Genomic DNA, 20,661 nt, shown 5'->3' on the forward strand with positions numbered 1-20,661 from the left:
GCCTGAACAAAATCACGAAGAAGGACATGTGCCCCCTCCCACGGATAGACGACACCCTGGATCGGATCACGGCTTCGTCGATGTGTCCCGCTGTTTCGACGTTCCGTCGTCAGGTTTTCTTCGGGCCGCGAAGTTTCGTCGTGAGGGCTCCGTCCGGTTTGGGCCGTGACCTGTAGCGGCCGGGCGACGGCGAGCGGGAAGGTCGTCGTTCTTGCCACTGTGTTCCGGTGAGGTAGTCGTCAATGTCGCGAGGCCGTTCGCCTGGCTAAGGGCGCGGCGCGTTGATGGCGAATCCGCGTAGCCCCATCTGTCGGTATTGGCAGCGGCGGTACGTGTGGCCGGCCTCCCCGCAGTGGTAGCAGAGCGGGTGGTTGTCAGGGGCACGGCAAACGTCGGTCTTTCGGGGGGCGCATCCTTGTCCTGTCGGCGGGCGGTATGGCGTCGGTGGTGGGGGCGGCGGTGCCTGACGGCGCAACTGCTGCGGCGGCGCGGCGTCTTGACGCGGGCGAGGAGGGGGGGCGTTGCGTCGGGCTGCAGCAGCATAGCTCATGGCTACCGGCTGAGCCTGCGGCGTTCGGCAATTCCAAGCGATTGCCGGACTTCCTCACGGGCAACGTCGGCGATTGAATCCACTTCATGCTGCGGCGGGGGTAAAATGTTTCGCAGTTCCTCCCGCACGATCACTCGAATCGTTTCACGCAGGTCGTCGGAGCAGAATGATTGAACTTCTGCGTGAGCTGGCGTCGAGCGGCGATTGATTTGTCGGGTGCGCATCTCCAGCGTCTTTTCAATCGTCGTCGCTTCGGAGATGAATTCCTGGACAGTACTCGGTGGGTTCCGCATCAGACCCGCGAACAGCTTCTGCTTTACTCCTCGCATGAGGAAGCGAACTTTCTTGTTTTCCGGCATTTCGGGGTCGGCGTGGCGGAAGAGTCTGGTCACCTCTTCTGTGAAGAACACCACGTTTTCGTTTGGCAGCTGCGAACGGGTTTGAAGCAGCGCCTCGGCCCTCTCCTTGCGGATGACGCTCGTGTATGTAGCGAGGAACCTGGTGCGAAATGTGCCCCACGTTGTCAGGGTTCGCTCTTGGTTCTCGAACCAGGTGCGAGCGGCGTCTTGCAAGGCGAAGTAGACATGCCGTAGCTTGTCTTTGCTGGTCCAGTCATTGTAAACGGCGACTCGGTCGTAGGCTTCCAGCCAGCTTTCCGGGTCGTCGAATGACGATCCGCGGAAGGTGGGCGGTTCCTTGGGCGTCCGGAGAAGAATCGGTGCGGGCGGCACAGCGTCTGTCATCGTCGCTGTGGTCGAGGTCAGGGTCTTCGTTTGCCTGGTCTTTTCAGGTAGAAGCCCGTGCTCTGGCGGTAGATTTTGATGCCTGCGGCTTGCTCGCGGCTCGGCCTTGGCGTCGACGTCTTCTTTGCGACTCGGGCTCGGTTCACGGCTTGACGGGGGCGTCCGGAACATGGACGAACAGCACCTCCGCCAGATGTCACGTGGTCGTGACGTCGAAGAAGGCAGCAGTCAGCACGTCCGAGATGAAACTCTTTATTTGGCCGAACTTGTGGCCGAGAAACTGAAAGTCAAACTACAGCAATACACTGATAGCGGCGAACAGAGCGTCGACCGTCGATCAACTCACAAGCGTCATGTGTGTCGGGTTTTATACAGGCGCTATCGAACTTTCCAGCGATATCGCTGGTGGCGGCGTCATCTCTCGGCATGTTGCCTTACGAGCACCTTTTCTGGTTCGCGCAGGTTGGTGAAACTTATTGTACTATTAAGAGCGACTTTCGTAGCCTTGTGGTCTTGCCGTCCCCCACGATGTGCATTGACATTGCTCATGAGGTGTTGTGCGTGTGCATGCTCATTTTGTGCGGGGATTTGGAGTTAAATCCCGGCCCAAATACTCAGGATATGCTGAAACAGTTGCTTGAAGGCCAGAACACACTAGCTGCTGATGCTGCAGCAATTAGAACCCAGCAGACCAGTTTGCAGAACCTGTTTACAGAATTCAACCGACGGTTCACTGAACTGGAAAGAAGAACTGCCCGTGTTGATGAACTGGAAAAATCGGTTAGTTTTCTTCGTGAAAAGGTCGTCGACCTCGAGGACAGAAGCAGACGCTCAAACCTTATTGTTTTTGGTGTACCTGAAAATTCGAAAGAGACAGAAAAGGACCTGAAACAGAAAGTCGTTACAGAGATATTCTTTGAAAGGCTAAATACGTCCGGCAATACAGTGGGCCGAATCCACCGCCTCGGCAAATCGGGTAAACAAAGACCTGTGATAGTATATTTTCAGGATTATAATGAAAAAGAACTGGTACTGAAAAATGCTCATAAGCTCAAAGGTGCTAAAATAGCTATCCAGAATGACTACTCACCCAATACACTGAAGAAGCGAAAGCTTTTGTAGAACAGTGCCAAAAGCGAAAAGGAACAAGGCAAGGAGGTAACCCTTATTCACGATAAACTGCGAATCGATGGTGACCTCTATTTTTGGGATGAAAGCAGTAACAGCCGAATAAAAGTGCTAAAACGTGAACAAGGGTTCTTTCAAAAATGACGTAACCAGTTTCAAAGCTCTGACTTTCATCTCTTGAACATAAATGCGCGCAGCGTCGTAAACAAAGCTACGCAACTTGAAACTATCCTTCTACGTTATGCTCCTGATGTTGTTGTAATCACAGAGACATGGTTGCACACTGATATTGATGACGCAAGTGTTTTCCCACCCTCATATCAAGTTTTTCGAAAAGACCGATGTTCGCGGGGAGGTGGAGTTGCCGTACTTGTGAAAAGAAATATACCGGCATTGCTGACGCAACAAGTTGATAATCAAGAAATCATAACGTTGAAGTTATCATGTAGGCAACGCTGTATAGTCCTGATTGCGGTTTATCGGGCACCCGATTCACCCCACATAAATTTTGGAATCATCTGTGTCATCATGTGGCGCGCTTTCATGATGACAAAGTCATTATAATTGGGGATTTTAATCTTCCAAACGTTGATTGGAATCGCCCATACTCCAATAGTAACACACGTGGCCACGTTGATTACGTGGCCGACATTATGCTGAGTGCTGACGTTCACCAGGTTGTAAATCAACCAACTCGCGTTCAAAATAACTCTTCTTCACTACTAGATGTTATCTTTATTAGCTGTTAAATTGAAAATTACAATACATCCGTTGAAGAAGGTATCTCTGACCACCATATGGTGTGTCTTACGTGTTCTCTCGAGGTACAAAAAACAATTAGCACTCCAGTTTTGATTAAAAACTTCTCTCGGGCTTGTGATGAAAGTATTATGGATTATCTACTTCTTAACGTGGACAATTTTCAAGGACATGATGTTGAGGTACTCTGGAACTCATTTAAGACCTTATGCACGTACTGTCTTGAAAATTTCGTTCCGGACAAAAATTAAAAAAACGCGGAAAAATAATCCTTGGATAACAAGGAATATATTGCACCTCAAACGAAAATGTAAAAGACTAAAAAGGGCTAAATCAAACAACAATACAGTGAAAATGGCACTAGCGAGGTTGAATGAGGCAGTCTATAATGCAAAGCAACATTACTTCAGTTATACATTGCCTAATTTCATCAAAAACTCCCCCGGGAAGTTTTGGCGATACCTTTCCACACAGAAAAAGGCAGTTGATCGAATTATGTGCGATGGCGTGCCTATCGATGATAAACGCAGTATAGCTGAAAAGTTCAATGAATACTTTGACAGTGATTTTTCTAATCAAACTGAACCGTTACGTCAGAGCTGTAATAGCCTGCATGAAAATTCCACCCTAATTTCAGAAGCTGGTGTTGTTTCCATGTTGCTGAATTTAAAGACAAAATCGTCGCCTGGCCCTGATAATATACCAAACCCCTTTCTTCGTCGTTATGCCGAAGTGCTTTCGTAATATCTTGTTGTTATTTTCCGTGCTTCCTTGTCATCAGCTGGCATTCCTGTTGATTAGAAAACAGCACGAATCGTTCCCGTCTTAAAGAAAGGAGACAGCATGCTATTAACAAACTATCGACCGATCTCATTGACGTCATCATGTTGCAAAATGCTGGAGCACGTCATCGCGAATTACATAAACATGTTTTTAGCTGACAATAGTAAATTAACTCCGTTTCAACTTGGTTTTAGAAAGGGGCTCTCTACAGTAACCCAGTTGACAACAATCGTACATAGCTTAGCCTTGGTTCTAGACAAATCAGGTCAGGTCGATGTTATTTTCCTGGATTTTAAGAAGGCTTTTGACTTTGTAAGTCATTCTAAACTAATCTTAAAGCTTCAGGCACTAGGCTTACCAGGTTTTATTATTTCTTGGGTTGCAGCATACTTAAGCGACAGAGTGCAATTCGTGTGTATTGATGGCCATTGCTCAAGACAGCTACCAGTGACTTCTGGTGTGCCACAAGGAAGTGTCCTTGGGCCATTGTTGTTTTTGTATGTACATAAATGATATCGTTGATGTAATTAGTGAGCCGGTTTGTATCAGACTTTTTGCTGATGATTGCGTGCTGTTTAATGAGGTGAAATGTCCTGAGGATCAAGTACTCCTTAATTATAATATACAGAAAATTCATAAATGGTGCGAAAAATGGGACATGGTTCTCAATGCCCAGAAAACTGTTTTAATGAAAATAACCATAAAGATCCATTGTCTTTCTTTTCCGTACTCGCTTGCATCAATTCCGCTTGTTGAAGTTACAAACTACAAATATCACGGTGTTACTATAACAAACACGCTAAAATGGAATTCACACATATCAAACATATGTGCGTCCTCCTTCCGAAAACTCTGCTTACTCAGACATAAATTAAAACAAGCACCAGCTGAGGCAAAACAATTAGCATACTTATCACTTATTCGACCGAAGCTTGAATACGCCGCTATTGTTTGGGACCCACATACTAAACAAAACATCGATGCTCTCGAAAGGATTCAACGAAAAGCTATACGGTTTATTTATTCAAAGTATCGGAAAACTGACTCTCCAACACTTTTAATGTGTGAACATGATATCCCAACATTGCAGCTACGGCGTAAGATACAGAGACTGAGTTTCTTTTTCAGCTAAAAAACAGAAAAATAGCTTTAAATCCAGATGAATACATATCACCCCTCTTAACCCGAGAAACGAGGCATCGTCATGCCGAGTGTCTTACGCCCTACAGCACCAGAACCAATGCTTTTAAATTTTCATTTTCCCTCGTACGATAAACGAGTGGAATGCCCTTCCATTGACATGGTTACATAGTGCTGAACTAATAGAGCAAATGATTAAATAGACGTATGTCGTTTTGTTTTGATGTAACCATATCTGCTGTATTTACTGTATGTCACCTTACCTACTATATTTTATGATTACTGTATGTGTGAATATACATTCTACCTTTGTTGTGTGTATTGCAATGCATGGCGATTTGTTTTGCCTTTTTGTTGTTGTTGCACAGATCTAACTGTGTACAATGTATAATGTTCAGTTGAATGTAATATTGTAACCACTCCTGCTTGGGCCGCTCAATGGGCCTGCAGTATCCTATAAATAAATATAAATAAAATAAATAAATAAGGCTGGAACATTCGCGTGCGGCGCGAAAACTTAACGGAACGATCTACTACAATCGAGAAGCTTCTCGAACACTGCTTCGCGGAAAGCCTCGAGTGTTGATAACCGTCCTTGCTGGTCAAACCCTAAAACATCAAAACCAAACAAGAAGTGGGCGTGGCAATATTTAACACTTGAAATGAAGCTAACTGAAATGCTCAAATTCAGCTGACTTGAGATGTCTGCAGTTGTCGGCTCTCTTAGTATTGGTGGCTAAATATTAGCCAGTACACAACATGGAAAACATTGCACATGACAGGAATCGATTCACTTGGCACACGTGTATTTAAAATATTGTACAACTTGATCCGTTGGACCATACGCTCCACATGCATTTTCACTCTGGCTTGATTTGTCCCTGGTTAAAAGCTAATACTAGTACAATAACTTGACTTACTATTCAAAAGGTTTAAATGAGGTTGCGCAGTGCACGCACCCATAACAGCTATAGTGGGTGGTGCATCAAAGATAGAACATACTTTTGAAATATGAAAAGGCAAACATTATTGTATTCTATAACCTCCTTTTCTTGTCAAGGAAAAAATTTGTAGCGGTACCAATAGACGCGATAGAGCCCCATGTCTGGCAGTGAATGACAGAGCTGAGAGTTTATATTTAACACTTGAAATGGAGCTGACTGGAATACTCAAATTCAGCTGACTTAAGATTCTGCAGTCGTTGGCTCCTTTATATTTGGAGGCTGCATACTAGGCAGTACACAACACACATGGAAAACGTCGGACATGGCAGGAAACGATTCAATGAGCACCTGTGTATTTAAAACATTGTACATCTTGATCCTCTGGATCATACGTTCCACATGAATTCGCACTCTTGCAATGTTATAAGTCTGCTGTACATCAGCCTCCGAGAACTGAGGCAACAAGCAAATATCACATTTCTCTTATTTTTCACGGTTTTCACACACTCCTTAAAACAGTTCGCACGCTCACGAGGACCCTGCGTTTCCGAGGTCCGTAGTAATGCCAGGAAACGCCTTATCAGTCATGATCATGTCGCCTGGTCCTACTTCTTTGAGGAAGTCGGAATGCACTGTGATGAAAGCATCAGAACACCTTCCGCCATATGTCTTAGAATGAAAACACACAGCTCCATTGGGTGTGATTGCTACAAGAAATTTCAGCCTGTAGCAACCCTTGTAGTTTGAATAAGTGTCCTCTGCTGTGCTACAGAAGCTGGCTGCTCTGTGGGAACCTCCGTGCAATCGATAATCGTGGTGCAGTTTGGTATTGTACTTTGAACAATTGGGCATTAGAGACCTGATGATGTGTCTGGGTGGAACGAATATCCATTTCTGAGTTGCGGCAGCCAATGTGCGAAGCACGATATTAAAGTGCCTTGCAGAAGTCATTCTGCTTACAAAAAACAAAATGGCAAGTGATGAGTACGTAATGCCCAACTTTAGCTTCGTTAAAAAAAGCAGGAGTCTGTCATGCATTGAAACATCACATGAGCGGTCAGCAGCCACAGGCAGCAGCGCAAATAAAACAGCATACATTTCCAATGTGACACCAGAGAGATCTCTCATGGCAGAAGAACATGATTTTACGCTTTCATAGCCACTTAAACAACAAGTTCTCTGGTTTGGCCCACTGTGGCGTGAAGTGGTTGAAGGGCTCCACTGAACTCCTGCATCACAAACAGTTCTGTGCGACACTTGTGTGCTTGTGTCATGCCCATCTAATTAGCACAAAAACAAAACCGAACCTCCACAGGTGTCATTATCATCAGTCTGGCAGGCCTGCATATAAACAAGATAAGAAACAAATCAAGGAATGACTGAAATTTATTCATGCAGAAGAACAATAAATAGCAGGATTCTACAATGCATGCAGGAAATCCGAAATTTCAACCCTCTTTCCTAATTATTTTCCCTGACTTAGTGACACAGTGAAAACATACTTACTGCAGTAGTAGCTTGATTAGAGTAAAAAGGTTGAAACACTGCTTATTGCATTTCGGCTATAAAGGTTTCAACAAGTGATGATTGATTAAATGTGACAGAACAATATGCAGGCTCAAAATAAAGCCTGAAAATTGAGCTACTAATTGGGTAAGCATTGAATTTCAGAAAGTTGACCATCTTGCACTTTAAAAGTAGTAGTACTCCGAAAACATGTTGATCATCAAAGTAATGGCGTTCCTGAATGTCCGTAGTCTTTTATTGGAACCTTTTTCGCTGTGCATGAATCACAAGTTGCATGTGATATAAAATGCATTATTTTCACTGCCAAGTCATGCACCAAGTGCTCAATAGGAAAAGTCGTAGGAACAGGTGCAATTCCTTTTTCTTTCCCACCTGAAGCGTTATCACCCTGCTAGTGCCTTGGTAACCAGCTCATGATGTGATGCGACTGCGATTCTTGGAGGTATTGTTTACGGCAGACGCAGTGCTATGCCTTCTGCTGAAGAGCATCTTCTCATTCTGTTATTCTCAGTGAAGCGAGATGGAACAGTGGTGCCCAAGCAGTCCAAAAAACACATTATTGTCCTATTCAAAAATAAATATCAGGTTGATGTATTTGATAAATCGCATAGCCACTTTTTGCCTTGATGCAAAGATGTACTCTACCGTGGTACTGTGGCTGAAGTCATTTTTTGCTGAGCTTTTGTAATACCGGTATTTATTCACTCCTTCATTAGTGAACATGCCAGAGGCAGTGCTGCTGCTACCACTGCAAAAGAAAATCTCATCGGTGGGTAGAAAGATCTGCCTCATGTCACATACCCCTTTCTGCATGCAATTCGAGGTGAAAACTTAGCTATCTGCCATGATCCATACATTTCAGCAACAATGAACGGTATTTCAATGGAATACTGCTACAACCTTGCACACAATGAAGACTACGACCAAAATAAAAAAAAACATTGTTATGTTAGCTGTTTTTGTAATATATTTATTAAGTACATGGATTGCAATCAGCCCACAAAGTGCACAGCTGTCACTTTGTGTAAATGTAAAAAGCAAATTCACAAGGCCCTACCTGGTCTGCAGTTCGTTCTTGTACCAATGCAGCGGCAGTGTAGAGCAGCTCCAAGCCATTTGCACAAGCACTGGAGGTAGCAGTGTCCTCACTGTCGCCAAGATCTGCTTCAGTCGTGCTCAGGGAACTTGAGTGTTGAGGATTTTCCGGCCTTGCAGCAGATGCCCTTCTCTTCCATCTTAAAAGAAATTACAATAGCAGTAAAGCATATGTTGTGACATTTTACATTGCCTTTGGCAGGCCTTCTCGTCTTGTATACCATGTACATCATTAAGTGAAATTGCACACCAACACCTCTTGGTTAGAACTTACCGTTCATGTCTTGACAGTGCTCTTTCTGCGTCCACAGGACTAGTAGACAACTGGAAAAATGGTAGGGTAGTAGCCTGGATGTGCAGCAATGTTGCTCTTTTCGCCGTTGACAAAGTGCTTTGAGCACACCCTTGCTGCATCACTTGGGATCCAAGCAGAGCCGTGACACTCACTGAAAACACGGTGTAATGGTTACAAGGCATTAAGAAATAAGGTGCGACTGAGAACAAAAAGAAAAGATGTAGCCGGAAAACATTGAAAATTTTTAACACTAAGCAACACATAGCTTATTAAAGCAAAGAAAAGGGAAAGGGAGGGGGAGGGGCTGGTCAGTGCAAAATTGTGGTTGCATGCGCTTAGTTTTACACAGGGGGAAAGAGTAACAAGCTAATGGACAAAAAATAAAGTACTTGCGTAGCTTTATTAACAGGGCATTTGTTAGATCGTTTGCAAACACACAGGCATGCTTCAAAAACCATACCTATATTTTTTTCCGAAACGCGACTTCTTGTAATTATTACGGAGTGGTGAAATTCCAGGAATTTAACTGGCAATACCGAAGCGCTGACGAGCGGAATTAGCAGACGACCACAATGACGTCACTATTTGCTAGCCGTACGCTATGCGTGCAATTATCACAAGCGCAGCACGCACACCCACGAAGCAAAGTAGATACGCTAGCTCATTTTGCTCGTCTCTGGAGAGCATGGCAGTTGCGCTATCTTGGAATTCGGTTTCGCCACCGCAACTGCTCAGATTTAATTAGTAAAAATTACCAGATTTCGCTTTTAGGATATGTCAAAGTGGGAATGGTATTTTCGCAGGAAATGCTCCAATTCTCCTATCTGACCCGACCGCCTCTCTCCACTCATTAATAATTTATTTCATTCACTACTGCCGTAATTGACGTCTCTAGTAATACTAAGATGTCTGTCGGTACACACAAAGTAATTAAAAAGGCAACAAGCAAATATCACATTTCTCTTATTTTTCACGATCTTCACGCACTTCTTAAAACAGTTCGCACGCTCACGAGGACGCGCGTTCAACGCACGTGTGCGTCCAGTGCGCTTTTGTGTTCGATGATTAAAGGCAGTATAGGCAGTCGAAGCACAAATTGGTACTAATTACACAGATGCGACAGGTATTTACTTCACTCGCCGAACGGCAACAATCCATTTTCTCCGCCGTTCTTTCTCCCACGGTTGGCCGGGAAAACGGAACAATCGGATGCCAGGCTGTCCTTCACGGCTGTGGCAATCTTTGACGCAGCAGTAGCGGCGGTTGTTCGCTTTCGTCCCCCTCGAGGTACCGGCGGTACCGGTGCCACCATCACTTGCCATGTGAGCACGGAATTGAGGTGCTAACATCAGGCCGCAGGCATTGCTCTCGCTGAATGAAGCTAATAAAAGCGCCGCCGCCGCCGCGCCAGCCGCGCGCCACGCCGCTACGGCCGACCCGCGGGTTTCACGGGGTGGCGACAGATGGCGCAAGCGCGTTCGCAAACTCCACTGAACGGAGCCTGTTGTTCAGATACGTTTACACGCCTTTGCAATGACCTGTTGTTGTCACCGGGCATAACTCGCCTTACTGCAGTGATTACTGTGTGATGGTGATAGATCACATGTAAGGAGCCCCTTAAATCACGTGTCTACTTAAAAAGAGCGCATTTCTGTATTTTGTGTTCCCTGATGAAGGCCGTTCCCCGGCTGAAACGTCGGATAAATAAAACGTTTTCGTGTTGCACGTCCTCTACTTCGCAAAATATTGATTCGACTGGATCCAAGGACACTTCCTTCCTCATACTCTACGCCTATGGATCCCGAACGGACGGCGACGAAAACTAGGCTGTGGAAGTTCCCGAAGACGGCGGTTTCAACTGTCGTTGTAGGGGACGCCTAAACAAAATACCTTTACCAGCACTTCGGCCTTCGTCACAGAAGGCACTCCCGCCTTCATCACACAGTGCGGTGCCACCATCGACGACGTACGTGCGTTACTGGACTTCGTACCGCCGTCAAACCGAACCTTATCCTCAGCGTTGGGACTAATGACCTCGCCCGCAACACGGGTCGTGTGGCCTTTGACAAATACAGAGACCTACTGAACTTCATTCTTTCTCATCGTCCTGAGATACACCGGATACATGCAAGCCTGGTCCTTCCCCGATGTACAAATCGTCACCGTGGTAGCCGCAACACAGCGATTATACAACACTGCAACCGTGAGGCATGCGATTTGAACCGCCGCCTTCGAGATTTGTGCCGCCATTCTCTCCTTGTGTTTTTTCTGGACCACGGTTTCGAGTGGTTGCCATCTGCGCGTGTCCTCGCTACTCACGCCCTTCATCCCAGCTTTGAGGGCGCTTGCGCTGATGGTGAGCCATATCCGACAACACTGTCTTCGTTACATGAGCAACGTCCCGTCTTGCTTATGGCTCGACCATGGAACCAGCCATCCCCAGAAGCAAAGATCTCCCGATCGTGGGTCATCAACACTGGGTCATCAATTAAGCGAACCTACAGGCAGTCAACAGTTCAGCGGATCTCCGAAGCAAGCATCGCTCAGCTGCGTACCATCCGCACAGAAGCAACATCCAAGTGGGTCCACATCTACAGGACAGTTTAACAGAACCTCAAAGCAAGCGCACTCGACCCGGTCGTCTGTCGCACAAGAGCAACCTATCGGTGACCTTTCCAGCAGGCGTGCAAAGACAGGGCGCCGGGCTGTTCGAATGACCTCTCCCCGACGCCAGACGCAGCCACCACAAAAAAGTCTGAGAAAGTTCTTGCTTCGCACCCATATGAGCTTAGAAGTGCCAATTCTTGCAAAGTCTCTAAGAATTGACTAGTATACCAATCTTCAGATGTTTCAAACTATTCGGGTTTTGCAAAGTCAGGAAAGTGATTGAATAACGCATCCGTCACGATCTCCGCGCGTCCACACTTAGCACCTATGTAACTGCTTCGGCAGTACCTAAGGGGCTTCGACTTTCGTTGAAATCAGCCACTTCCCAAATGTCAGAACAACGACAAGTGGAATGCAAATCTTAACAAATGCTTCGCTAGACCTGACACGTGTCGCTATCGACCATTACAGAGTCTACCAAAGCATTAGTTAACACTGAACGACAGCTACGCGCCTCGCACCCCATGAGCCCTTCGGAAATCAGTGCCCTAAATGAATACGAATGAAGTAAAAAAGCTGAAATCCATTCCGCAAAGATAAGAAATTGCCTGGGGATAAAATACTTCCTGAGACACCTGCTGGACACAGAAGCCACCATTCTGTAATGCAAATAGCGGCTGCCAATGGTACAGAAATACACCAGCCCATTAACGTTGTCAGTATATCTGATGCCGTTCTTTCTGAGCCTGAATTAGCAGTCCTCGCTCGATGTTTGAACTTCTGTTTCGCAACTGGCGGTTATAACGAGTTCCAGTTGATTAAGGATTTAAATTATTTTGTGCGAAACCTACGGCAAAGAGAATTCTTTCATGAACGGCCATCGTTTGCTAACATGCAATCCCGCGAACATTGGACTGCTCCAGCACAACGTGACAAATTTATTTATCTGTATATTTCAGTGGTACAGGGCGACAATCTAGACGCCTACAAGAAACGCACGTCATTTAAGCATAACCTGTCCATTTCTGAAAAGGATGCCCTCCATAGAATCGAAGGCCCCAAATACATAATTGTCAAGCCGGCCTATAAGGGTGGAGCTGCCGTGATTATGAATAAGTCTGCTTATTTTATTTATTATGGCTCGACCATGAAACCAGCCGTTCCCAGATGCAAAGATCTCCCGATCGTGGGTCATCAACACTGGGCCATCAATTAAGCGAACCTTCAGGCAGTCAACAGTTCAGCGGATCTCCGAAGCAAGCATCGTTTCTCAAGGCTAGAAGCTGATATGTGTAATCGAAAATTCAACCACCTCCAAACGTCTCGAAACGCGACGAAACGTCGTCAAATCGCAGAATAGATCGTTTCTGAAGGCTAGAAGCTTATATGTCTAATCAAACATTCAACCACCTCGAATCGTCTCCAAACGCCACGAAACGTCGTCAAATCGTAGAATAGATCGTTTCTGAAGGCCAGAAGCTTGTATGTGTAATCAAAAATTCAACCTCTCCAATTGTCTCAAAACAGCACAGAACGTCCTGAAATCGCTAAATAAAGCGTTTCTGAAAGCTACAAGCTCATATCTCTGATGAGAAATTCCACCACCTCCAATACTCTCGAAACACTATGAACCAATAAAATTTGTTGCGGGGCTAGTTGGTGCATAGTTAAGTATAAGACGGTGGCGCAAAAAGGGACAAGGACGAAACAGGAAGAAGAGACGTATACAAGCGCACTTTTTTCGTCCTTGTCCCTTTTTGCGCCACCGTCTTATACTAAACACTATGAAACTTCGTCAAATCGCAGAATAAAGCATTTCTGAAGGCTAGAAGCTTATATCTCTGATCAGAAATTCAACCTCTTCGAATTGTCTCAAAACAGTACAAAACGTCGTGAAATCGCAAAATAAGGCGTTTCTGAAAGCTAGAAGCTCATATCTCTAATGAGAAATTTCACCACCTCCAATACTCTCCAAACACCATGAAACGTCGTCAAATCGCAGAATAAAGCATTTCTGAAGGCTAGAAGCTTATATCTCTGATCAGAATCCAACCTCCTCCAATTGTCTCAAAGCAGTACAAAACGTCGTTAAATCGCAAAATAAAGCGTTTCTGAACTAGAAGCTCATATCTCTGATGAAAAATTCCATCGCCTCCAATACTCTTCAAACACTATGAAACGTCGTCAAATCGCAGAATAAAGCATTTCTGAAGGCTAGAAGCTTATATCTCTGACCAGAATCCAACCTCCTCCAATTGTCTCAAACCAGTACAAAACGTCGTGAAATCGCAAAATAAAGCATTTCTGAAACCTAGAAGCTCATATCTCTGATGAGAAATTCCATCGCCTCCAATACTCTCCAAACACTATGAAACGTCGTCAAATCGCAGAATAAAGCATTTCTGAATGCTAGAAGCTTATATCTCTGATCAGAATCCAACCTCCTCCAATTTGTCTCAAACCAGTAAAAAAACACCGTGCAATCGCAAAATAAAACGTTTCTGAAAGCTAGAAGCTCAATATCTCTGATGAGAAATTCCACCACCTCCAATACTCTCGAAACACTGTGAAACTTCGTCAAATCGCAGAATAAAGCATTTCGGAAGGCTAGAAGCTTATATCTCTGATCAGAATCCAATTTCCTCCAATTGACTCAAACCAGTACCAAACGTCGTGAAATCGCAAAATAAAGCGTTTCTGAAACCTAGAAGCTCATATCTCTGATGAGAAATTCCTTCACCTCCAATACTCACCAAACACTATGAAACGTCGTCAAATCGCAGAATAAAGCATATATAAAGGCTAGAAGCTCATATGTCTAATCAAAAATCAACCACCTCCAATCGTCTCCAAACGCGACGAAACGTCGTCAAACCGCAGAATATGGCGTTTCTGACAACTAGAAGCTCATAAATCTGATCAGAAATTCAAGCCTCTCCAACTGCCGCAAAACAGTATACAACGTCGTGAAATCACCGAAAGTAGCGTTTCTCAAGGGTTCAAGCTCATATCTTTGATGAGAAATTCCAACACCTCCAATACTCTCCAAGCCCTATGAAACGTCGTCAAATCGCAGAATGAAGCATTTCTAAAGGCGAGAAGCTTATATGTCTAATGAAAAATTCAACCACCTCCAATACTCTCCGAACACTATGAAACGTCGTCAAATCGCAGGACAAAGCATTTCTGAAGGCTAGAAGCTCATATCTCTGATCAGAAATTACACCTCCTTCTATTGCCTCAAAAGAGTACAAAATGTCGTGGAATCGCAAAATGTCGCGTTTCTCAAGGCTACAAGCTCATATCTCTGATGAGAAATTCCACCACCTCCAATATTCTCCAAACACTATGAAACGTCGTCAAATCGCAGAATAAAGCAGTTCTGAAGGCTAGAAGCTTATATGTCCAATCAAAAATTCAGCCACCGCCAATCGTCTCCAGACGCAACGAAACGTCTTCAAATAGCAGAATAGATCTTTTCTTAAGGCTAGCAGCTTATATGCCTAATCAAAAATCAAACCACCTCCAATCCTCTCGAAAGCGATGAAGCGTCGTCAAATCGCAGAATAGATCGTTTCTGAAGGCTCGATGCTCATATGTCTAATAAAAAAGTCAACCACCTCCTATCGTCTCCAAACACGATGAAACGTCGTCAAATCGCAGAGTAGGCCGTTCCTGAAAGCTAGAAGCTCATATCTCTGATCGAAATTCAACCCTTTCCAACTACCTCAAAACATTACACAACGTCGTGAAATCGCCGAATATAGCGTTTCTCAAGGCTTCAAGCTCATATCTCTGATGAGAAATTCCACCACCTCCAATACTCTCCAAACACTATGAAACGTCGTCAAATCACAGAATAAAGCATTTCTAAAGGCTAGAATCTCATATGTCTAATAAAAAAATGCAACCACCTGCAATCGTCTCCAAACGCGACGAAACGTCGTCAAATCGCTGAATAGGGCGTTTCTGAAAGCTAGAAGCTCATATCTCGGATCAGAAATTCAACCTTCTCCAAATGTCTCAAAACAGTACAAAACGTCGTGAAATCGCAAAATAAAGCGTTTCTGAATGCTAGAAGCTTATATGTCTAATCAAAAATTCAACCGCCTCCAATCGTCTCCAAACGCGACGAAACGTCGTCAAATCGCAGGATAGGTCGTTTCTGAATGCTATAATTCATATCTCTCATCAGAAATTCAACCTCCTCCAATTCTCTCAAACAGTACAAAACGTCGTGAAATCGCAAAATAAAGCTTTTCTGAAAGCTACAAGCTCATATCTCTCATGAGAAATTCCACCACCTCCAGTACTCTCTAAACACTATGAAAGTCGTCAAATCGCAGAATAAAGCATTTCTAAAAGCTAGAAGCTGATATGTCTTACAAAAATTGAACCACCTCCAATCGTCTCCCAACGCGACGAAACGTCGTCAAATCGCAGAATAGGTCGTTTCTGAAAGCTAGAAGGTCTTGTCCCTGATGAGAAATTCAACCTCCTCCAATTGTCTCAAACAGTACGAAACGTCGTGAAATCTCAAAATAAAGCGTTTCTGAAAGCTACAAGCTCATATCTCTGATGAGAAATTCCACCACCTCCAATACTCTCCAAACACTATGAAATTACGTGAAATCGCAGAATAAAGCATTTCTAAAGACTACAAGCTCATATGTCAAAACAAAAATTAAACCACCTCCGATCGTCTCCAAACGTCACGAAACGTCGTCAAAACGAATTTGTCATTCCTGAAAGCTACCAGCTCAAATCTCTAATGAAAAATTCCGCCACCTGAAACACTCTCCAAACACAATGAAACATCGTCAAATCGCAGAATAAAGCACTTCTAAAGGCTAGAAGCTTATATGTCTAATCAAAATTCAACCACCTCCAGTCGTCTCCAAATGCGACGAAACGTCGTCAAGTCGCAGAACAGATTGCTTCTAAAGGCTACAGGCTTATATGTCTAATAAAAATTCAACCACATCGAATCGTCTCCAAACGGGACGAAACGTCGTCAAATTCCAGAATAGATCGTTTCTGAAGGCTAGAAGCTTGTATGTCTAACCAAAAAACAACCACCTCCAATCGTCTCCAAACGCGACGAAACGTCGCCAAATCGCAGAACAGATAGTTTCTGAAGGTGGAAGCTTATATGTATAATAAAAAATTCAACGTCCTCGAATTGTTTCAAAACAGTAGAAAACGTCGTGAAATCAGCAAAATAAGCCGTTTCTGAAAGCTAGAAGCTCATATCTCTGATGAGAAATTTCACCACCTCCAATAGTCTCTGAACACTATAAAACTTCGTCAAATCGCACAATAAATATTTCTGAAGGCTAGAAGCTTATATCTCTAATCAGAATCCAACCTCCTCCAATTGTCTCAAAACGTCGCGAAATCGCAAAATAAGGCGTTTCTGAAAGCTAGAAGGTCATATCTCTGATGAGAAATTCCAATACCTCCAATACTCTCTAAACACTATGAAACGTCGTCAAATAGCAGAATAAAGCATTTCTAAAGGCTAGAAGCTCATATGTCTAATAAAAAAAATGGACCACCTCCAATCGCCTCCAAACGCGACAAAACGTCGTCAGATCGCAGAATAGGCCGTTTCTGAAAGCTAGAAGCTGATATCTCTGATCGGAATTCAACCCTTTCCAATTATCACAAAACAGTACACAACGTCGTGAAATCGTCGAATATGGCGTTTCTAAAGGCTTCAAGCTCATATCTCTGATGAGAAATTCCACCACCTCCAATACTCTCCAAACACTATGAAACGTCGTCAAATCGCAGAATAAAGCATTTCTAAGGGCTAGAAGCTCATATGTCTAATAAAAAATTAACCACCTCCAATCGCCTCTAAACGCGACGAAACTTCGTCAAATCGCAGAATAGATCGTTTCTGAAGGCTAGAAACTTTTAAGTCTAATAAAAAATTCAAACACCTCCAATCGTCTCCAAACGCGACGAAACGCCGTCAAATCGCAGATTACATCGTTTCTGAAGGCTTGAAGCTTATATCTCTAATCAAACATTCAACCACCTCGAATCGTCTCCAAACGCCACGAAACGTCGTCAGATCGCAGAATAAGTCGTTTCTGAAAGCTAGAAGTTCATATCTCTCATCAGAAATTCAACCTCCTCCAAATGTCTCAAGAGAGCACAAAACGTCGTGAAATCGCAAAATCAAGCGTTTCTGAAAGCTAGAAGCTCAAATCTCTGATCAGAAATTCAACCACCTCCAATCGTCTCCATACGCGACGAAACGTCCTCAAATCGCAGAATAGGTCGTTTGCTAAGGCTAGAAGCTCACATATCTAATAGAAAAATACAACCACCTCCAATCGTCTCCAAACGCGACGAAACGTCGTCAAATCGCAGAATAGGCCGTTTCTGAAAGCTAGAAGCTCATATCTCTGATCAGAAATTCAACCCTCTCCAACTGCTGCAAAACAGTACAAAACGTCGTGAAATCTTGAATGTAGTATTTCTCAAGGCTACAAGCTCATATCTCTCATGAGTAATTTCATCACCTCCAATACTCTCCCAACACTATGAAACGTCGCCAAATCGCAGAATAAAGCATTCCTGAAGGCAAGAAGCTTATCTCTCTGATCAGAAATTCAACCTCCTCCAATTGTCTCAAAACAGTACAAAACGTCGTGAAATCGCAAAATGAGGCGTTTCTGAAAGCTAGAAGCTCATATCTCTGAGGAGAAGTTCCACCACCTCCAATATTCTCCGAACACTATGAAACGTCGTCAAATCGCAGAGTCAAGCATTTCTGAAATCTAGAAGCTTCTGTCTAATTAAAAAAATGCCCCCACCTCCCCGAAGGGAGTCGTGCGGAAATGTGAATGCACAAACGCGTTTAGAACGCGCTGTTTTCAGGCTCTGCCAAGGCATCACAAACGCTACAAACGCGTTTCAAACGCACTGCACTGAGGCGGTGGCGCAGGGAGGGGAGAGAACGAACGGCGAGAGAAGGAGCGGCGAAGCACTGCACCTACCTTCTCCTACACTCTCTCCACACACGCGGGAGCAGCGCCGAGCTCGCGCGATGCGAGCACCGTCACACGCCAGAGCGCGCTCCTCCTCTCCACTCACTCTCCGCTACTCCGCCCGCACCACCTGCTCCGGTTGCTAGGGGCGAGGACAAGCGCGTGCGCCCGGAGTTGTTGCTATGGGAGAGGGAGTGAGAGCGGAGAGGCGCGCCGACAACGCCGGATGCCTTACATAGCCCGACTAAGAAATGCATTCGCATTTAAAATTCAACCACCTCCAATCGTCTCCAAACGCGACGAAGCGTCGCTAAATCGCAGAGCAGATTGTTTCTGAAAGCTAGAAGCTCATATTTCTGATGAGCAATTCTACCACCTCCAATACTCTCCAAACACTATGAAACGTCGTCAAATCGCAGAATAAAGCATTTCTAAAGGCTAGAAGTTCATATGTCTAATCAAAAATGCAACCACCTCCGTTTGTCTCCCAATGCGACGAAACGTCGTCAAATCGCAGAATAGGTCGTTTCTGAAAGCTAGAAGGTCATGTCCCTGATGAGAAATTCAACCTCCTCCAATAGTCTCAAACAGTACAAAGCGTCGTGAAATCTCAAAATAAAGCGTTTCTGAAAGCTAGAAGCTCATATCTCTGATGAGAAATTCCACCACCTCCAATACTCTCAAAACACTATGAAATTACGTGAAATCGCAGAATAAAGCATTTCTAAAGGCTAGAAGCCCATATGTCAAAACAAAAATTAAACCACCTCCGATCGTCTCCAAACGTGACGAAACGTCGTCAAAACGAATTTGTCATTCCTGAAAGCTAGCAGCTCAAATCTCTAATGAAAAATTCCGCCACCTGAAACACTCTCCAAACACAATGAAACGACGTCAAATCGCAGAATAAAGCACTTCTAAAGGCTAGAAGCTTATATGTCTAATCAAAATTCAACCACCTCCAGTCGTCTCCAAATGCGACGAAACGTCGTCAAGTCGCAGAATAGATTGCTTCTAAAGGCTAGAGGCTTATATGTCTAATAAAAAATTCAACCACATCCAATCGTCTCCAAACGGGACGAAACGTCGTCAAATTCCAGAATAGATCGTTTCTGAAGGCTAGAAGCTTGTATGTCTAACCAAAAAACAACCACCTCCAATCGTCTCCAAACGCGACGAAACGTCGTCAAAGCGCAGAACAGATAGTTTCTGAAGGTGGAAGCTTATATGTATAATAAAAAATTCAACGTCCTCGAATTGTTTAAAAACAGTAGAAAACGTCGTGAAATCGCAAAATAAGCCGTTTCTGAAAGCTAGAAGCTCATATCTCTGATGAGAAATTTCACCACCTCCAATAGTCTCTGAACACTATAAAACTTCGTCAAATCGCACAATAAAGCATTTCTGAAGGCTAGAAGCTTATATCTATAATAAGAATCCAACCTCCTCCAATTGTCTCAAAACGTCGCGAAATCGCAAAATAAGGCGTTTCTGAAAACTAGAAGCTCATATCTCTGATGAGAAATTCCAATACCTCCAATGCTCTCTAAACACTACGAAACGTCGTCAAATAGCAGAATAAAGCATTTCTAAAGGCTCGAAGCTCATATGTCTAATAAAAAAAATGAACCACCTCCAATCGCCTCCAAACGCGACAAAACGTCGTCAGATCGCAGAATAGGCCGTTTCTGAAAGCTAGAAGCTGATATCTCTGATCGGAATTCAACCCTTTCCAATTATCACAAAACAGTACACAACGTCGTGAAATCGTCGAATATAGCGTTTCTAAAGGCTTCAAGCCCATATCTCTGATGAGAAATTCCACCACCTCCAATACTCTCCAAACACTATGAAACGTCGTCAAATCGCAGAATAAACCATTTCTAAGGGCTAGAAGCTCATATGTCTAATCAAAAATTCAAACACCTCCAATCGTCTCCAAACGCGACGAAACGCCGTCAAATCGCAGATTACATCGTTTCTGAAGGCTTGAAGCTTATATCTCCAATCAAACAATCAACCACCTCGAATCGTCTCCAAACGCCACGAAACGTCGTCAGATCGCAGAATAAGTCGTTTCTGAAAG

General features: G+C 44.2%; 1 protein-coding gene and 1 pseudogene across 1 annotated transcript in view; both read right to left on the reverse strand.

The window, feature by feature from the left end:
• Positions 1-6,287: 6,287 nt before the first annotated feature.
• On the reverse strand, positions 6,288-7,331 carry LOC125756963 (uncharacterized; annotated as a pseudogene).
• A 43-nt stretch (positions 7,332-7,374) lies between these two features.
• Positions 7,375-20,661, reverse strand: part of LOC119389414 (papilin) — a gene marked incomplete in the record, with an annotated part of 1,122,639 nt that continues 1,109,352 nt past the window's right edge. Inside the window, 3 exon segments of the mRNA XM_049412048.1 lie at positions 7,375-7,388; positions 8,622-8,809; positions 8,944-9,115. Of these exon segments, the coding sequence (XP_049268005.1) occupies positions 7,375-7,388; positions 8,622-8,809; positions 8,944-9,115 (374 nt within the window).

This window comes from Rhipicephalus sanguineus, chromosome 1, assembly GCF_013339695.2.
Source record: "Rhipicephalus sanguineus isolate Rsan-2018 chromosome 1, BIME_Rsan_1.4, whole genome shotgun sequence".
NCBI lineage: Eukaryota > Metazoa > Arthropoda > Arachnida > Ixodida > Ixodidae > Rhipicephalus > Rhipicephalus sanguineus.